General features: G+C 54.0%; 1 protein-coding gene across 2 annotated transcripts in view; it reads right to left on the minus strand.

Annotated features, from left to right (window-relative positions):
* ADGRA2 (adhesion G protein-coupled receptor A2) overlaps positions 1-17,310 on the minus strand; it is a 35,500-nt gene that overhangs the window by 17,441 nt on the left and 749 nt on the right. The window contains exons 1-2 of one of the 2 annotated variants that reach the window (XM_038560102.1): positions 11,654-12,327; positions 4,636-4,707 (exon numbers count right to left, since the gene is read on the minus strand). In XM_038560102.1, the coding sequence (XP_038416030.1) occupies positions 4,636-4,707; positions 11,654-11,781 (200 nt within the window). In that variant the 5' untranslated portion in view covers positions 11,782-12,327. Of the gene's footprint in view, positions 1-4,635; positions 4,708-11,653; positions 12,328-17,310 lie in introns of those variants that run through there. The other variant, XM_038560101.1, reaches the window with a different exon arrangement.

The following is a 17,310-nucleotide window of genomic DNA, read 5'->3' on the forward strand; positions in this document are numbered from 1 at the left end:
GGCTCCCCTCACCAGGCCCTCTACTCCAGGCGTGCAAGCCTCCAGGGGCGTGTGTCCACACAGAGCCACTTGCTCACATGCACACCCACTCTCTCTCCCTCGGCCTCTCCTGGGGGCTGTCTGTCCTGCGGCCCACTTGGTCTGCAGTCTGGGGGCTTCTCACTGGGGCCCGGCACCCTCGGAGCCCCGGGGGAGGTCTTCTGGTGGCCGGCTCCCTGCTGGATGCCCGGGCAGTGGGGGATGTGGGCAGAGATGCCAGGGACCAGAGGGGCCGGGCCATCCGTGGGGAATTTCTGGGCACCCACGCACGCATGCACGTATCAGCCCCAGGACTGGCCGCTCAAGGCGGGGAGCGCTGGGCAAATCCATGCAATGAGGGGCTGCCGATAGCACATCTTGCAACTTCAAACTCTTCCAAGAAGAAGGGAACGGAACAAGCACTTACTGAAAAGCCTGTGCTGTCCCCATGACCTGTCTAGGGTTCCTTTTTCAGGGGAGAAACCCTGAGGCTTGGACAGGCACCCAGAAAGTAAATCACAGAGGCAGGATTCAATCCCAGGCCTCTCTTACTCCAGAGTGGAGTTCTGTGCCTTTCATCGCCCGCCCTGTCTCCACCCCAGAAGTCTTTCCCCTGGGTAGCAGACAGGGTCCTCCATCAGGAGGGCTGGTGGGATACAGAGGGGAGGGCTCAGACAGAGGGCCTCACACATCTGGAAAATTCTGTACACCTCTTGGGCTGGCCACGAACTGCTCCTCTGGCCCATTTCAGGTTTTCTTGTCCATCCTACTTGACTTATAGGATCCCACAAGGTGTGCCCTCCATCCCCACTCTCCCACTCGCCTCTCTGGGGCACCTGTTCTCCCCTGAGATCATTGCAGGCATATTCCCAAGTGGTACCCTCTGTCTCCTCCCCAACCCCAGCCTCGAGGCCCTGCCATGCATTACCAGGGACCAGGCTGATTTCCTCCCCCCATATGCTTATACTTGACCCATTTCCAAAGGCCAGAGGGGTGCTCAGCACAAGGAGGCAATGCTGGCATTCTTGTAGCCCAGATCTACCATTTCAGTCATTAGGGGAGGCCCCAACCCTCCCACGGGACTTGCCGCTCACAGACTGTGGGATGTTAAGCTGCCATAGCCTCAGCTGCCCAAGCCTGGATGTCTGAGCTTGACAGGACAGAGAGATCAGTGTTTCCTGGCACCAACTGCACGCCAGGCCACGGCGTCTCATTTGTGATGAATAGGCTCACAGTCTTGGGGTCATCTGGTCTACTGGTTCCCAACCCCAGATGAGCATGAGAAGCGTCTGCATACCTTGTAAAAAAATTCCCAGGCCCCTTCCGACTTGATGAATTAGCATCTCTGGGAGTGGGGCACAGGATCTCTCCCCATCCCTGGGATAGTGGGACAGTGGTTTTGATGACTAGTTTTGTGTGTCCACTTGGCCAGGCTATAGCACCTTGTAACTTAATCAAACACTAAGGGAGTTGTCTCTGTGAAGGTATTTTGTAGATGTGGTGGACATCTACAATCAGTTGACTTTGATAAATAAGGTTACGCTGGATAATATGGTGGGCCTCATCCCATCAGTTGAAGGGCTTAAGAACAAAAACAGGTTTCCCAGAGAAGAAATTCTGTCTTGAGACTAAAGCATCAACTGCTGCTTGACTTCCCAGTCTGCTGGCCTGCCCTACAGATTTTTGGATTTGCCAGACCCCACAATCATACAAACCATTTCCCTAAAAGAAATTTCTTTATAAAGAACAAATGTAAAATAATTCCTTTATATATTTATAGAAAGATACACACACAAACACACACATATGCATCTCCTATTGGTTCTCTTTCTCTGGAGAACCCTGACTGCTGCAGTAGTGATCAGCCAGGTTAGAGCTCCTGGGCTCCTCTAGCCCCTGCCCTGCCTTTCTATCTCTGGGAAGCATCTTTCTATCTCTGAACACAGCACACCCCTCTCCCAGAGGCCTCACCTCTTCTGGAAAGCTTGGCTGCATCCTTGGGCCCTCTGATTTTTTTTCCTTCTCAAGCGGCACTTACGGGTATCTCTCTCTCTCTCTCTCTCTCTCTCTCACACACACACACACCCAAGGATCACAGAATTTAAAATCCATAATATAGCTTACAAATCACCATGTCCCCCCTTTTTTATAGATGAGGAAACCAAGATCCCAGACCTGGCACCCACCCCAGCATCACGCTGACCTCATCTCCTACCACTTCCCATTAACAGGTGCTTCTTCTGTTCCTCAGACCCATCAGGCATACTGTGGACCCAAGGGTTCCTCCCTCCCGAAGGACTCAGACTCAGTCATCCTGTCAGGGAGGCCTTCCTTGACCTCACTGCATAAAACAGCAGCCTCCTCCTGCTGCATGGCTTTCTGTCCCCCCTCACCCTGCTTTGTTTTTCTTTGTAGACTTATCTCCTGATATATTATACATATCATATATGGGTCCTCTTGGTAGAGGGTAAGTTCCATGAGGGCAGGCACTCGGTCTGCTGTGTTCACTCCCAATGCCTAGAACACTGGCACACAAAGGGGGCTCAGCAAATAACTCTAGAATGAAGGCCTTGGATGCTTCTTAACAGAGCAGTGCTCATACTCAGGATTCTGAATTCAAATTTGTCTCCTGCCCCACACTCCTGCCACGCAATTCAGCTTTTAGCCATTATTTTTGGGCCACTCTCTCATTTTTCTCTGTTTCCCATGCTTTGAAAGCACCTGCCATGCAGTGACTCGGGTCCCCAGTGCTGGGGAGATTCAGTATGTTGACGTGAGTGAGAAGGAAAGGACCATCTTCTTTTCTTCATTAGCAAGTTTACCCTCATGAGACTAAAGGATGAGAAGCGGGGAGACCCCATGGGTCTGTAACTGATAAAGTGAGAGGGTAAAGATGGGAAGATGTCAGTGGGGCCACCAGAGGCACTGAGCAATCTCATTCATGGTAAGGAGAAGGGACACCAACTCTGGATGGTGACTGGCTCTGGTGAGGCAGGGCAAAGGGCCAGAGGCAGCTGCAGTTTGTCATCCTCCTAAAGATCCCCAGAAGGAGCATGTGGTTTCCTGCCCCTCAGCCCTCTGAGACCAAGCCTGGACTGAGTGCAGGGATCAGAGCTCAACTGCTTGTGGGAGATAAAAACTTTCCCGATCTGGTGGTACCCAAGGAGACTTTTTAACAGCAGCTTGGTGGTAGCCCCTTCTCCTCGCCTGGATCACCCTGTCTGTGAGCTGCAGAGCAGAGGGTTGAGGGACCTGGTCGTGGAGCTGTGTGCACGCACTACTGCCAACATCCTGAGGTCCCCTTCCACCCCAACATGCCCCAGATCAGAGAGAACATGCTCTGGCTTTCCACCTCAAACATGGGATTGCCCCTTCCATGCCACTAATCCAACCAGGCCATTGAGCTTTCTTCACAGTGCTGGGGAGTGTGTGAGAGAGGCTTTCCCTTCCCCTGTGAAGTGGGTGGTAACAGAGATGACCTCATAAGACTGTTGTCATGGCTGAAGACCTACACTCCAAGTCGTGGAGATACTGCATTCCAATTACCCTTGGATTTTCCAGTCTTCACTGGCTCAGTGAAGTCCCTCCTTTGGGCTTTATGGAAGCCCCAACCTACTGCACTCAAACACACATGACATTGTTGTGGTTCCACTAGACTATAATCTCTGGCTCTTTGAGAGCAGAGCTTCCACCTTATTCTTCTGTATCCTTCATCACACTGACCCAAACCTGTCAGGCAAAATGGCAGTAGAGGGGTAGGGGCTCTGTTGAAGAATTTGGGAATACTCTGCAGGATGGGAGCAGAGGTAGAAGACAGGGTAGGGGAGAAAGCAAGGATCATGCTCCAGGAGGGACAGAAGCCCAGGTCTCCTGTGGAGAAGACAGCACCCAAAGCTGTTGTACAGGCTGTGGTCTCTGGAGCAGGACCTCTGAAGGGAGAATGAGGGAGCGGCTGGTTCAATCCCCTCGCTTGGCAGGTTAAGTGACTTGCCCTCTCCTGAGTCAGGTCCCCAACTCCAGGGAAAAAGTCCCTTCTGGTCAGCAGAGCCCTTGCAGTCCTGAGCCCAACACCAGCCTGCTGGGCCTGTAGGGCAGCCCAAACCAGGGCAGTGCGGGTGGGGTGGGGGCCCTTTGGAGGTGATCCACTTTCCCCACCCTCAGCCCAGGGCACTAGCCTGTTGGGGCTTTGTTTGTTGATTTGTTTTGGGTGGGGGGGGGGGAGTAAAGAGGCCTCAATCACACTAAATCCTCCTCAGCCCTTTATGCTGGGCCCCCAGCTGGAGCGGGAGGTGGCATCTGGCCAGCTAAGGGGTTCAGCCCTCGCAGCTAATTGCTCATTAAAGAGCGTTAATGAACTTCCTGGAGCCCCATCCTTGCCTAGGTTTCCCTACTTCGCCGCTGTCACTGGTGAAGGAGCTGGTCCCTCTCTCCATACCCTCCACTCAGTGGGTCAGGTCTGGGCGGGGTTCCCATGGGTCTGACTCTGGGCCCCGCTTAGCTGGCAGGTTCTGGGGTTGAGGGGTCCCTCAGCACTTAGGGGTCCTCATCATGCCTGGACTGACTTCTTGCCCATGACGGCCATGCCCCACCTCTGCCCCGCTTCGCCGCGGCACTTACAGCTTCTCCAGCAGGGACAGTCCCAAGAAGGATCCGTTTCGGAGTCCAGTGATCTTGTTGTTGCTCAAGAGCCTGGAGGAACAGAGAGAACGCAGGCAGGAGAACGTGCTGTTACAAGCTAGAGAGTGTGGACGGAGAGGGGAGTGGTCTCCCCAGTACAACCATGTTGCTTTGCACCATAAATGGTGCCCCCTGACATTGTGTAAGGCAGTTAGCCCCACCTTCTGCTCCGGGTTATAGGGAAGAGCTAGGGAATGACTCAGGCAGACTGGTCAGCCCACTGAGCCCCAAAGCAGACATTTCACCCGCCCTGGGAGCCCCCCTCCCTACCGCCATGGCCTGGATCTGACTTAGGGCTCTGTATGCAAGTGGGCTGAACGGGTGTCAAGTGGCCATGACCCTTTACACCTTGGAACCACAGGCCTGAGCCACAGCGCTCCTGCCCTCCGGGGCCCTGTCTTTCTCAGGCCTCAGCTCCATATGCTGAGGAGAGTGGTGGGGAGAGTGGCCTGAATTGGGCCAGGGCTCTGGCAGGTGGAACCGGAGGCCCAGCAGGTGTGCAAGCAGGTGGGAGGAGCCGCCCTTCCTTCGGCCACGCTCTGGGAGCAGAGGACTTCACAGAAGGGGATTCGGGGCCCAGCCCTCGGAGACCCCCACTTCAGGGAGACAGAGTATCCTTGTCTCCCCAAGCCTGACTGCGGCCTCCACAGAAAATGGACAGGGCCCTGGGCCTGCTAGAAGCCTAGGCCGCAGCCTTTGCCTCTGCCCACTCGGAGGTTCTGTTTATTTATTTGTATTTAGACGGGGAGGAAAGAGGCCCCAAGCTACTGACTAAACCCACTCTGCCCACCCACTTAGCCTTTCTCTGCCAGACTCCCTCCCTGGGAGGGGGAAGTTCCAGACCAGCCAAAGGGCTCATCCTTTGAGTTAATTGCTTATTAAAACACTTTAATGAGCCTCTCAGCCCAAACTCTTGCCTGCTCTGGGCCAAGACAAAGGGTTTCACGTCTTTGCTCTTATTGGTGGACACTGGAAGCCCAGAGATCCGGGTCTGGAAACTTCTCTTGAGTGGGCAGCCTCTGGGATGGACAATAAAGGAAATCTCAGGTGGGGGATGGTGGGCGGTGGGGACAAGGCATGGGATCAGCTGTCCAGAGTTCTGCCCCCAAGCTTATAGGAAGTGGGTAGGTGAACATATCAAGACAGGTGGTGAGAGGACTCCAGACATCTAGTCCATCTTCAAGAGGCTCATGGAGAACAGACAATGGCCAGGATGGAGCAAGACTGGAAGGGGATTTCTTCCCTTCTCTGCTTTCCAGACAGACCCCTCCTACCTTTCTGGTCTCCACCCAACTGTCCCTTCAACGCTGACACTTCCTAGCAGGGCCTGAAGAGTGATTGTGTGAATGAGGCAGGGTGGGGGGGATGCTGGGTTTCCAAATGGTGCACTCTTCCCGCCCCCCTTCACACACACACACACACATACACAATCCTGACATTTCAAAAAGTTCACCACAGTTGTCATTATATGAATAATTAGAACTCACATGGCCCCTTTTATGCTCATTTTATGGATTAGGAAAATTTTAATTCACATTACCCATGGTGGTGGTAAATCATAATCTTGTCAGTTCTTAGGGCCTCTAATGGTTTCATTCAGGCCCTGGTGGGGCTTTGGTGACCCCCTCAGTGGTGATAGGCTCTTGATGGTATGACTCTTATTTTTATTTTTTGAAGATTTTATTTAAGAGAGAGACAGAATGAGTGGCGGGAGGGGCAGAGGGAGAAGGAGAGTCGTGGCTGAGCAGAGACCCTGATGTGGGGCTTGATCCCAGGACCCTGGGATCATGACCTGAGCCCAATGCAGACCCCCAACCAATGGAGTCACCGAGGTGCCCCTGATGGTGTGACTTTTAAATCAAAGCCCACAGGGGCACCTGGGTGGCTCTGTCAATTAAGCACTGCCTTCAGCTCAGGTCATGATCTTAGGATCCTGGGATTGAGCCCCACATAGGGCTCCCTGCTTAGTGGGGAGTCTGCTTCTCCCTCTCCCTCTGCCCCTCTTCCTACTCATTCTCTCTCTCTCAAATAAATAAAATCTTAAAAAAAATCAAAGCCTGCCTCATCTCATCTCTGCTTCATCCCCTTCATTTGCCACCAGAGTTTGTGGCTCAGAGGTTGCATTAAATGTCAGAGAGGGTGAGAGGACCTTTAAGTACCTTTAGTAATGTCAGAGAGGGGTCCTGAAGTGTTAGAAGAATGGTGGAGAAAGGGCTTGTATTTCAACCTTCTCCTCCCCCAATCCCCAAGGTCTTTCAGAGGGACTGACCCTCCCTGGGTTTATGGGGATGGGGATGCTGATGAGGCTGGGGGTACAGGGGAACAGGAGGTAGGAAAGGAGAGAGGGACAGGGCTGCAGGGTTATCGCAGCTCCATCCACAAAGTGGGGAGCCAGAGAACATTATTTCTCATTATTTGAGTGGAGATCTGTCAAAGGGAGGGAAAAAGTATCTTATGTCTTGAGAATATGTCTGAGGGTTGATTCTAGAGTGAGAAAATTGGCTTTCCAAATGAAAATCTTACACTATGAAAATACCTTCTAATAAATAATTATCTCAAAATTATCTGCAAAGGATTTTTGTTTAAAGATCATTGAAGTGAAAATAGAAAATTAAAAAGAAATCCTCTAATTCCCAACCCCTGAGATTAAAACCTGGGATCCTAATTTGAGAATCCTGTCCACACAGGTCTAGAGGGAGTGTTGGGGTACACCCCACATTCTTCAGACTCTTCAGCCTTTAACCCTTGGACACTGTTTGCATACCCCAAATTCTTAACCCAGAGCTCGTCGGTAGAGTACAACGTGAGCTACATAAGTAATTCAAATGTTCTAATAGCCACATTTAAAAAAATATTTTATTTATTTATTCATGAGAGACACAGAGACAGAGAGACAGAGAGACAGAAACACAGGCAAAGGGAGAAGCAGGCTCCATGCAGAGAGCCTGATGCGGGACTCCATCCCAGGTCTCCAGGATCAGGCTCTGGGCTGAAGGCAGCGCTAAACCGCTGAGCCACCCGGGCTGCCCTAAGTTAAAAAATTAATTCATCAGCATCCCCATCCCCACTGGGGGGGGGGTGGGGGGAAAATTAATTCTAATATGTATTTTAGTTAACCCAATGAATTAAAGTTATCACTTCAATATGTAATCAATATGCAAAATTATTGATGAGGTGTTTTTTTTTTTTTTTTTAAACTAAACTTTGGAATCTGTGTTCTAAACTGTTCCAGCTCATCTCAATTCAAACCGGCCACCTTGCAGGTGTTCAGGAGCTGCATATGGCTAGTGGCTTAAACCTTACCTAGTTTCCTTGTGGTTTGCACCTCCCCAGGAGGAAGTCTGGGGTGCTTGTGAGATAGGAGGCAACCAGGGTGTGTGTGTGTGTGTGTGTGTGTGTGTGGTGTGGGAGCAAAGGATTGGGGACCAGCCTCTGATGCAGGTGGAGATGAGCCTGTGGCCCAGAACAAGGAACAACTCATCTCTTGGTGTCCTATCCCCTCTGTCTGGCAGGTCCCTCTCCCTCTGAGGCAGCGGAGGAGTGAGGGGTCAGCTACAGCCCACGGTTCCAGCTGGACCAGCCCAGAAAGTCTTGCAATGAGATACTTTTCTGTGGCAGAAAACATGTCCCCGATTCCCCACTCTCCAGAAGCCATTCCCAAAAGCAGGGACGATGCCAGGCAAACGGTGTTTTGTCCTCCAACGGGTCCCCTTCTTGCCACATTGACAGTTCTTGGACAAACTTCAGGCAGATTATCTGTGTGATCCAAGTCCCCAAACACCCAGAATTGGATCTTTTGGCCTTTACAAGCTAGATGGGGCTGAGGAAATTTTGCTTTAGACCTAGGCTGTCCAGAGAATGGCTTCAACTGTGCCTATCGGTTCAGTGGTCCAGTTCTCGTCCAGGGGGTAGGGAAGGCAGTGATTTGGGATAGAAAGTGCTCGGCTCTGGCGTTGTTGGGAGCAGGTAGGAAGCTGGCAGCTACTGGTAAGAGACATACACAGCCTAGACGATTGGGAAGAAAAATGTTCCCACTGCACTAGGCTGTCTCATGGGATGGAAACAGGCACAGCAATCAAGTCGGGAAGGAGGGAGCCCTGGCCCCACGGTCCCGTCCAGCTTCGTAGACACAGTGCCAGCTTGGCCTCATCTTAACTGCCCTGCCACCCCTATGGGACAGCTACTTCCTCAGCCTGTACCAACCCCTCGCCCCTCAACAGCACAGGGAGGCTTCCAGGTGGATTTCCTTCCCAACCACACTGGCCCCGCCTCACAGACCTCTGGCTCACCCAACCCTGCATCTCCAGCCCCCCCGCCCCCCCCGCCAGTCTACCACTCCAACATCATCAAATTTTCACAGGAAGGGGGGCTGGTCCCTGGAGTCCCCTGTTCTCTTATCCTAGAGTCTGAAATCTGGCCAAGGAGAAGGGGCACACTGAGTCCATTCCAGAACTCTCTCCCAAGCTAGGGTCCTATTTTAGGGAAGAGAAGCAAGCAGAGTTACCACTAATGAGGCTGGAAGCCAAGGGAGCGAGTGGCTGGCGTCTACAGAGAGGCCCTGTGGCCTTTGGGCAGCCACAGGAACTCACCAGATCCCAGCCCCACATCAGAGATGACCCTGCAGGGGTCATGTGGCCACCACTCCGTGGGACATGGGGCCAATACATGCCTGAACCAAATTGTTCTCTCATGTGCTAGAAGAGTCATACATGTCAGCACCCCCCTACCCCACTGTAACACACTCAGGTACAAGGACCACATGTCTGGGCACTTGGGAATGTACGTTCTCCAGGGAGTCTGAGCCTGGAATTCAGACAGACATGTCTGGGCTCAGAAAGACCTGTCTCCAGCATCTGTTGCTGGCACCTTGGCGGTGTCTTAGGGAGACCATCAGTGAGGGGGTCCCAGGCCCACAGCCACTCTGAACCATCCAGTGCAACAGGACTCCCAGTGCCTCCTGCAGCCATAGTGCCCAAGGCCTCTGAGCATTCCTGGGCTCACAACGGTGTCTGCAACCTAAAAAAATAATCACTGCCTCTGAAATGAAATGCTATAAAATTGAAATTAACAAACACTTCACTAAATAACAACCGAGTGTCATAATACGTCGATTAGCCATGATTGTTATGTTTCATGAAGGATGTGGGTGCATTCCAGTGCACTTGATATGACAAGAGGGTCTCCAAAAGTGAAACTGCCTCCGGTCTACAGGCCCTGCCTTGACACAAATCCTCAGGCTGAAGGCTGCCGTCCTGTGGCTTCCCTTCCCTCCACAGTCTGCCTTTCTGTCCATTTATCCTGATTGCAGGGGACTTAACTGGTGGAGAGGACAGACTACACTCTGGAACCTCCCTGCCATCCCTTCCCTTGGCTGGGAGCCTGTCTACACGGCACCGGACACCTGCTTAAAAGGAGACCCAAGTAGGACCTTCCTTCCCCAGGCTGTTGGGGTTTGTGTCTAGATATGGCCTCAGACCTCAGCCTTGAGGCTGACCTGTCCAGGCAGGGCCTGAGGTCAAGGTCAGGAAAGAAAATAGTCTGTAGGGCAGCCCCGGTGGATCAACGGTTTAGCACCGCCTTCAGCCCAGGGCGTGATCCTGGGGTCCCAGGATCGAGTCCCACGTCTGGCTCCCTGTGTGGAGCCTGCTTCTCCCTCTGCCTGTGTCTCTGCCTCTCTCTCTCTCTCTCTCTCTCTCTGTGTGTGTGTCTCTCATGAATACATAAATAAAATCTTAAAAAAAAAAAGTAAGAAAATAGTCTGTCTTGCATAGGAATGCTCCTATGCATGGGGCCTTCTTGTTTTCTTTTCTCCAACCTGCCCTCTTTACAAGGGCACCGCATCTTGGTGGTGTGCAGGCAGGACCAAGAAATTGGGGCTGAAACAGGGAGGACAACCCGAGGGAATCTGCAGCCTGAGAAAAGGCGCTAGGGGGCTTTGTGGTAGCTGGGTGGTCAGTGGGCCTGGCTGGGGATCTGGGGCCCTGGCACCCTAGCCTGAGCACACAGAATCAAGCCTGCTGTAATCATTCACCCCAGGGACTCATTCAATCTTCAAGTCTACTCTCATGCCTATTGTGTGCTCAGCCCTGTGTAACACAATAGTACTACAAACATCGATGAGATGTGAGGTCTACGAGGTCTACGATCCTCCATTCATGGAAGGCGGAGGGACATGTGTCAGAGCGGAATGTTTGTGTGTGTGTGTCCACTGGATTCGAGGAAGCTGGGAAGTCACTCCCAATTCACCTTAAGTGCTTCTCCAAACATGGCCTAAACTCTCAGCCCAGGGGCAGACACGATTTTGGGCGGAGACAGTGATTTCTTTTTTTTTTTTTTTAATTTTTATTTATTTATGATAGTCACAGAGAGAGAGAGAGAGAGAGGCAGAGACACAGGCAGAGGGAGAAGCAGGCTCCATGCACCAGGAGCCCGACGTGGGACTCGATCCCGGGTCTCCAGGATCGCGCCCTGGGCCAAAGGCAGGTGCCAAACCGCTGCGCCACCCAGGGATCCCGAGAGAGTGATTTCTTTTCAAATACAAATAAAGCTGAAAGGATCAACTTGTTATCAGTCTTCTATACCCCAAGTATAAATTAGTCCCTTAGTCCTTCTACCCTAGAAGGTTTCCGAGCGAGCCCTGGGGCCCTGACCCTGTCCTGCTTTGTGCACCTGCATCCAGTCTCCGTGAGGAGACTGTCCGGCCCTGAGGTCAGACACCAGGGCTCTCACCTCCTGGCACCGGCACGGGCTGGACACAGAACAGACACTGGCCCAACTGATGGCCCGGTATCTGGGGGGGCAGAGCTCCAGGGAAGGTTGGGGTGGTCAAGGTTCATGCTGAACTCTGCTTTTCTGCAGTTTCCTCCTGCCTCCATTCCCTGCCCCCACCTCCCCGTGTGTCTGGGCAGAGCTGGGTCCTGACGGCTTGGATACAGCATCTCTCCCCCTCTGAGCTCACCTGGCTCCAGGGTACAGCCCTCCTGAGACCGTGCCCTTGGGGTGGTGTAGTCCTGAAGCTGTGCGAGTGCCATAGAGGGAGAGAAACACCAGGAGGGATGCTTTAGAGGCCACTTGCTCTGAGTCCATCTGACTTCCAGTACTCTGTGCAGTGATTTTGTACAGAGGCCACCTGAGTCCATAAGTGTTTGTTAGCTTCTCTACCCCCTTCCCTGGCTCACGTGTCCACTGGAGGAAGCAGATCACTGATCTCCCCTGCCCAGTCCCCAGGGATGAGGTCTCTGGTTGGTCACGATGGGAAGAGGCTGACCGGGACTGGAGTACAGGCTGGTCTGGCTGGGAGCTGTGATGGCAGGCAGGTCAGCCCCTCTCTGGAGGTTTCTTCTCGGTAAAGGAAGAATCTGGACTGAAGACTCCCACTCCTGGTATTTGATGGCTTTTCCCCTTTTGGATACCAGGTCTCCTGGGGCCTGAAGTCTGAAGTTTCGGCCTCACCACACAGTTCCCAGCAGGCCAAGAGCCCCCGGGGGGGTGGTGAGAAGGGGTGGGCAGCTCTCAGATTTTCCCTTCACTTTCCAGCTGGGAGACGTCTGGCCCCTCCAGTTCAGGCTGGAACTCCCTCCTCAGGCCTCTCTCCGCCCCATTCCCTGCTCCTCTGTGACAGATTGGCTCCCCTGCCCCTCACCTGGCCCCATCCATCTTGCACACCCCTTTGCTCTCCCCACTCCCAGGGCTGGGGAAGCTGGGTCCTGGGAGGTTGCCCGAGTTAGCTACACTCCACAGTTTCTCTGCTCCCCCCCACCCCCATTACCCAGTCCTAAAAGCAAAGGAATGTTCTGGAGTTTGGGAAGGATGGGGGCCCGACAGAGGAGGGAGGAAGGGGAGGAGGCAGCTTTGTCCTGTCAGTGTCTGAGCTCTAAATAGAACAGAGCGCTGGGCTGGGGGAATGAAAATAAACAGCCCCTCCGAGCAGCCCCTTCCTAGCAGTTACCGGACTTTCCTTCTAGTTCCTCAGCCCAGGGCCACTTCCCTCCTCTCCCCTCCTCTACTCTTCATAGGGTCCCAGGGAGGAGGAGTGGAGGGGGGGTTGGCCTCTATTTCAGGGTCACCAGGGAGTGAGGAGTCTGCCCTGGGCTGTGTGGTGCTGGGGAACTCACCTCCCATCTCTGGGCTTTGGTGAGGAGAGCTCCCTGAAGGAAGGACAAGGACTGACTGGAACTTTTTCTCTTTAGGAAAGGGTTCTTATCCCAATGATTCTCATGCGGCCTCAACTTGGAAACTCTCTCCCTTTAAAAACATGACCCCCCAATTTAAGGGTCAATTTATGGTCAGGTTCAAATTACACTGGTTTGCGTGTGCCTTGGGGGGAAATTCTCAGACTCACCCCCAGGGCTAGGGATTGCCCACTGCCAGCTCCCCATCAAGAAAGGGTGATTGATCCACAATAGTCAGTGGGAAGGGACCTCCGTGGGGATCAGGCGTGGCTGGGTTCATGCACATGTTCTGAAAAATTCAGGCCAAATTACCCATTCTGGGTCCTGGAACCACTGGATGTTGAATTATAGGGGTTGTCTTTGGAGTTCAGTGTGGTGGCCACTCCAGTCTCTTTGGCGCAGTGAGGACTCAACCAGTAAACCCCAGAGGACTCTGTTCTCTGCCCAGTGCTTGCCCTGAGATGGGACTTCAGACCCTGACATCCTGCACCTGAGGGAGACCTCAGGGCAAGAGTCCCCCAGGGCTCTGGGAAGGGGCTGGCTGCCTCTAGCCTCTCCTGCAGGTAGTTGGGAAGTCAGAGGGGAACATGGATTTCTTCTGGGCCCCTCCTTTCAGACAGGTGGGGTCAAGAGCGCTCAGGGCGTGCCTGCATCTAAGACCCACCCTGCACCCGGATGGGAAGGTAGTGTGCAGGCGTCTCCAGGCTTTCTCCCACCTTCTGTCCCCAGCCTCTTGCTTCTTTTCTTTCCTTCTTTCTCTCGGCTCTCTCCCCCCTCCCCCTCCTCTCCCTCACAAAAGCTCTCTGTACACAGCCACTTCCTCTGGCTGCTGTCTCTGAGCCCAGACCTTATGAGAACCATATGGGGGAAAGAGGGTGGAAGAGAGGGGGTGGGGAAGCTGGCAAGGACCCGCCCCTGCAGCCAGCATCTTTCCACTCCCCTCGGGCTATGTGTGAGGCAGCTGGCATACTTTGCCCCGAACTCCCCTAACTGGATCCTGGCAGCTGGGGTGAGGGGCATTGAGGGGAGGGACCGGTTCAGGGCTGGAGCTTCAGAGGGAGATCTGTGTTCAAGAATGACTTTGCTGAGGCTGGAGTGAGCACCAGGGCTGCGAAGGGGCCTCCCCTTCCCCTTTCCTTCCCTCTTTCTCTAAAGACCACCAAGCCCCCAGCAAAAGGATCTGCCCGTCCTTAGGCGCATCTGAATGGCAAATGCTCCGTCTCCCCTTTGTGGGTCGCTGATGTGGTGGGCAACACCCTGCCCCAGAAAGGGGAGGCAAAGTGGACAAGGGATTCTGGGAGAATCCAGGGTCACCTGATCCTTGCCTGCCCCCTCCCCACCCAGCCTTGGAATGTTCCCAGGTCAAAAGGGCCTTGGTTCTGCTGGGAAGGAACTGGGTTTTTAAAGGCAGCTTTTGTGTCCATTGGGTCCCAAGTCCAGCCAGGTGAATGGCGAATTCCTTCCCTGAGAGGAATGTGAGAGAATCCAAGCAGTCACCCAGGCGTCAGGGAGCTGTGACTGTCAGGACACCAGGCCCTCCCATTCTGGCCTCAGTTTGCTCAGCTGTAAGACTGAGATGCAGAGGCTGCCTTTGCTGCTCTGTAAGGGCCTTTTCAGTGCAGCCAGTCCAGGAATTTATGACGCTGGCTGGAATCCTCTGAGGGGCTGCTCAGATGTCCCTGAAGGTCCTTGTAGGAGATTTCCTTCTGAAGTTATCTGTCCTTTCCTAGAATTCCTTACTACCCTCCTCCCCCTCACTCTCAGAGCTGAGAAAGAGAAGGCAGGTCCACTAGCTGCTGCCCAGGGATGGGTGGGGGGTTCACATGGGTCCTCATCCCCCTCTCATAGCCAGGCTCTCCCTGAAGTTAGCCACCCCCCATGAGACCTTTCCCCACCACGGGAGAGCCATAAAGGCTCCTGCTCTGGACAGGAGCACTGGTGTCAGGACTGTGCTGAGGGGTGGGACAAATGGATCAGGAAGGAAGCCAAGAGTTCTGCTTTCCTGGAAAACTGCAAATGAAAATTCATTAGAAGAGGGGAAAGCAAAGGGTGGGAGAGGGAGAACAGAGTCTACAAAAACAGAAGGCAGGAGTTAAGATAGTAGGGTGGAGGTGGAAGGGTTTTCAGTGAGGTCAACGGGACTCAGGACTATTCACAGAATTGCCTTGGAACTGCCTGGAAGCTTTCTCTGACCAGAGATAGGAGGCTTCTTGCAGAAGGGCACCTTTTCTTTTTTTTTTTTTTTTTTAATTTTTTTTTTTTAATTTATTTATGATAGGCACACAGTGAGAGAGAGAGAGGCAGAGACACAGGCAGAGGGAGAAGCAGGCTCCATGCACCGGGAGCCCGACGTGGGATTCGATCCCGGGTCTCCAGGATCGCGCCCTGGGCCAAAGGCAGGCGCCAAACCGCTGCGCCACCCAGGGATCCCCACCTTTTCTTTGCCTGAATAGTCCCAGCACTGGCAGCTATCAGGCTTCCTATAGGTGGAATCCTGGGTCCCCTGAGGACCCAAGCGAGTAGGGTACAGGTGTGAAGGGGATTGGGACCTGGTGGCCCATTGTGGAGGTAAATAGGGGAGGAGGAGGGAGATAAGGCCATGGTGCAAAAATCTATCCAAGAGAGTCCTGTTGCTTGCACCAAGTGACAGGCAAAAAGATGGAAGGGGAAATCTATGTGGAAACAAAAAGAGTAAGGAGGAAGAGTTTGAGAGGGTGTGGAGAAGGTTTTCAAGCTCTGAGCCTCCTGTTTTGCTACTAGGATGAAGCCCCTTCCCGCACTTCTCTTCCTTCTTCCCTCAAGAGGCATGCTGGGTAAGGATGGCTGGGCTGGAGGAGCTGGGGGTAGGGGGGTGGGAAGAGAACCCCTGCCCAGCAATCAGGATCAGGTTTAGGTGGAGCCCCGAGGGAGAGCCTAAGAAATATGTCTGTGGCTGGGATTCAGCCACAGTCCAGGCTCACGGGCCAGCGGGCTCTTGGGGGCTTCTAGGGCCTGCCCTGTGGTCACTGTGGTGATGTCCAGCCAGGCCCAGAGATGTTCCTTTGGAAGGTATCTTAAGCCAGCTAGGTCAGTGGCCTGGGACAATGAAGGGGCCCTTCCTCTGGGAGTGGCTTGGGATGGGAAGGTAAGCTAGCAGTCATGTTTGCTGCCACCCTGTCACAATATATTCTCACCAAGAGCTGGCTGCGCTCACTCCTTGGAGTGGCGTCGATGGGAATTAGCTATGGCTGGAAAGCATTAGTTACCAAATCATTCTAAGATGTACTGCAAAACCACCTTTTAATGTTTCCCCCTCTTTTCTGCCTTCAGTTCGTTAGGATTCCCTAATCCCAACAAGCAGGCATACAGAGAGACAGTGTCCCACATCTGTGTGTGAGTATAGCCACAAGATGGAGTAACACACACACACACACACACACACACCCCTTTCTTGAACTGAGTTATCATTGCCCAGGGGGGGGCTCGCACAGACACCGGCCCAACCATTCCACACAGCAAGCATATTTCTCCTCCAGATCTGAGTGGGCTGGGGAATGCCCGGGCCTGTCTAGACCCTTCAACACCAGTGGACAATCAAAGAGACCAGGAATGAGCAGCCCCAGCTGCCTTCCCAGGCCATGGCCATATCCCAGAACCGCTGGGGAGACGTGGGAGAGAGCAGACACATTGCCTCCACCTCCTAATGCACGCGCGCGCGTGCGCACACATACACACACACACACACACACACACACACACACACACACACACACCAGCTGGGGAAAATGCAGGCCAGGCGGCCAACGTCAGAGGCTGACCAGTCGTGTCCTGTCAGGAAGCCGGCAGCCTCTGAACTCACCCAACCAGAGGCATTACTGTATTGTTCTGGACACAATCAGGATAGACTGGGAGCCAGCCCCAGCTCTGGGCAAGGGGCGGTGGGGAAACGGTTGCCACCGGGGGCAGGAAGACAGGAAAGGGGAAGCGCTTGCAGGTTGGGTCCCGGGCGGCAGGGCAGGGGCTGCCGCCGGCTCGGACCCTGCACCCCACGGCGCGTGGGGCTGCGAGCACGTGGCCGGAGCAGGAGGCGCGGCGGGCGGAGGTCCCTAACTGGCCTCCACCGTGGGGGCTTGGCGTCGCGTGGCCGAGGGAAGGCTGGGGGCGGGGGCCAGCCTGAGGAAGGACAGGGGATGCCAGGTTCTTTCTTCGCAGTCTTGGAGCGGAGAAGTCAATCGATTAACAGCCAAAGCTAGTGTCACCCCCAGGGAAGGCAAAGAAGAGGGCGGGGTGCAGGACCCCGGGCGCACAGCTCACTTCACAGAAGTGCGCGGAGGGACAGAGGCCCGAGAGGGACCGGGACGCCGGGGTCTCGCTCAGGCCGGGGGCGCCGCAATCCCAAGGGCAGATTTCCCAAGACCCCAGTGCCCCGCCGGCCCGTGGAGACCGGCTGGAACCGGGGCTGGCA

The sequence above is a fragment of the Canis lupus genome, chromosome 16, assembly GCF_011100685.1.
Source record: "Canis lupus familiaris isolate Mischka breed German Shepherd chromosome 16, alternate assembly UU_Cfam_GSD_1.0, whole genome shotgun sequence".
Lineage (NCBI taxonomy): Eukaryota > Metazoa > Chordata > Mammalia > Carnivora > Canidae > Canis > Canis lupus.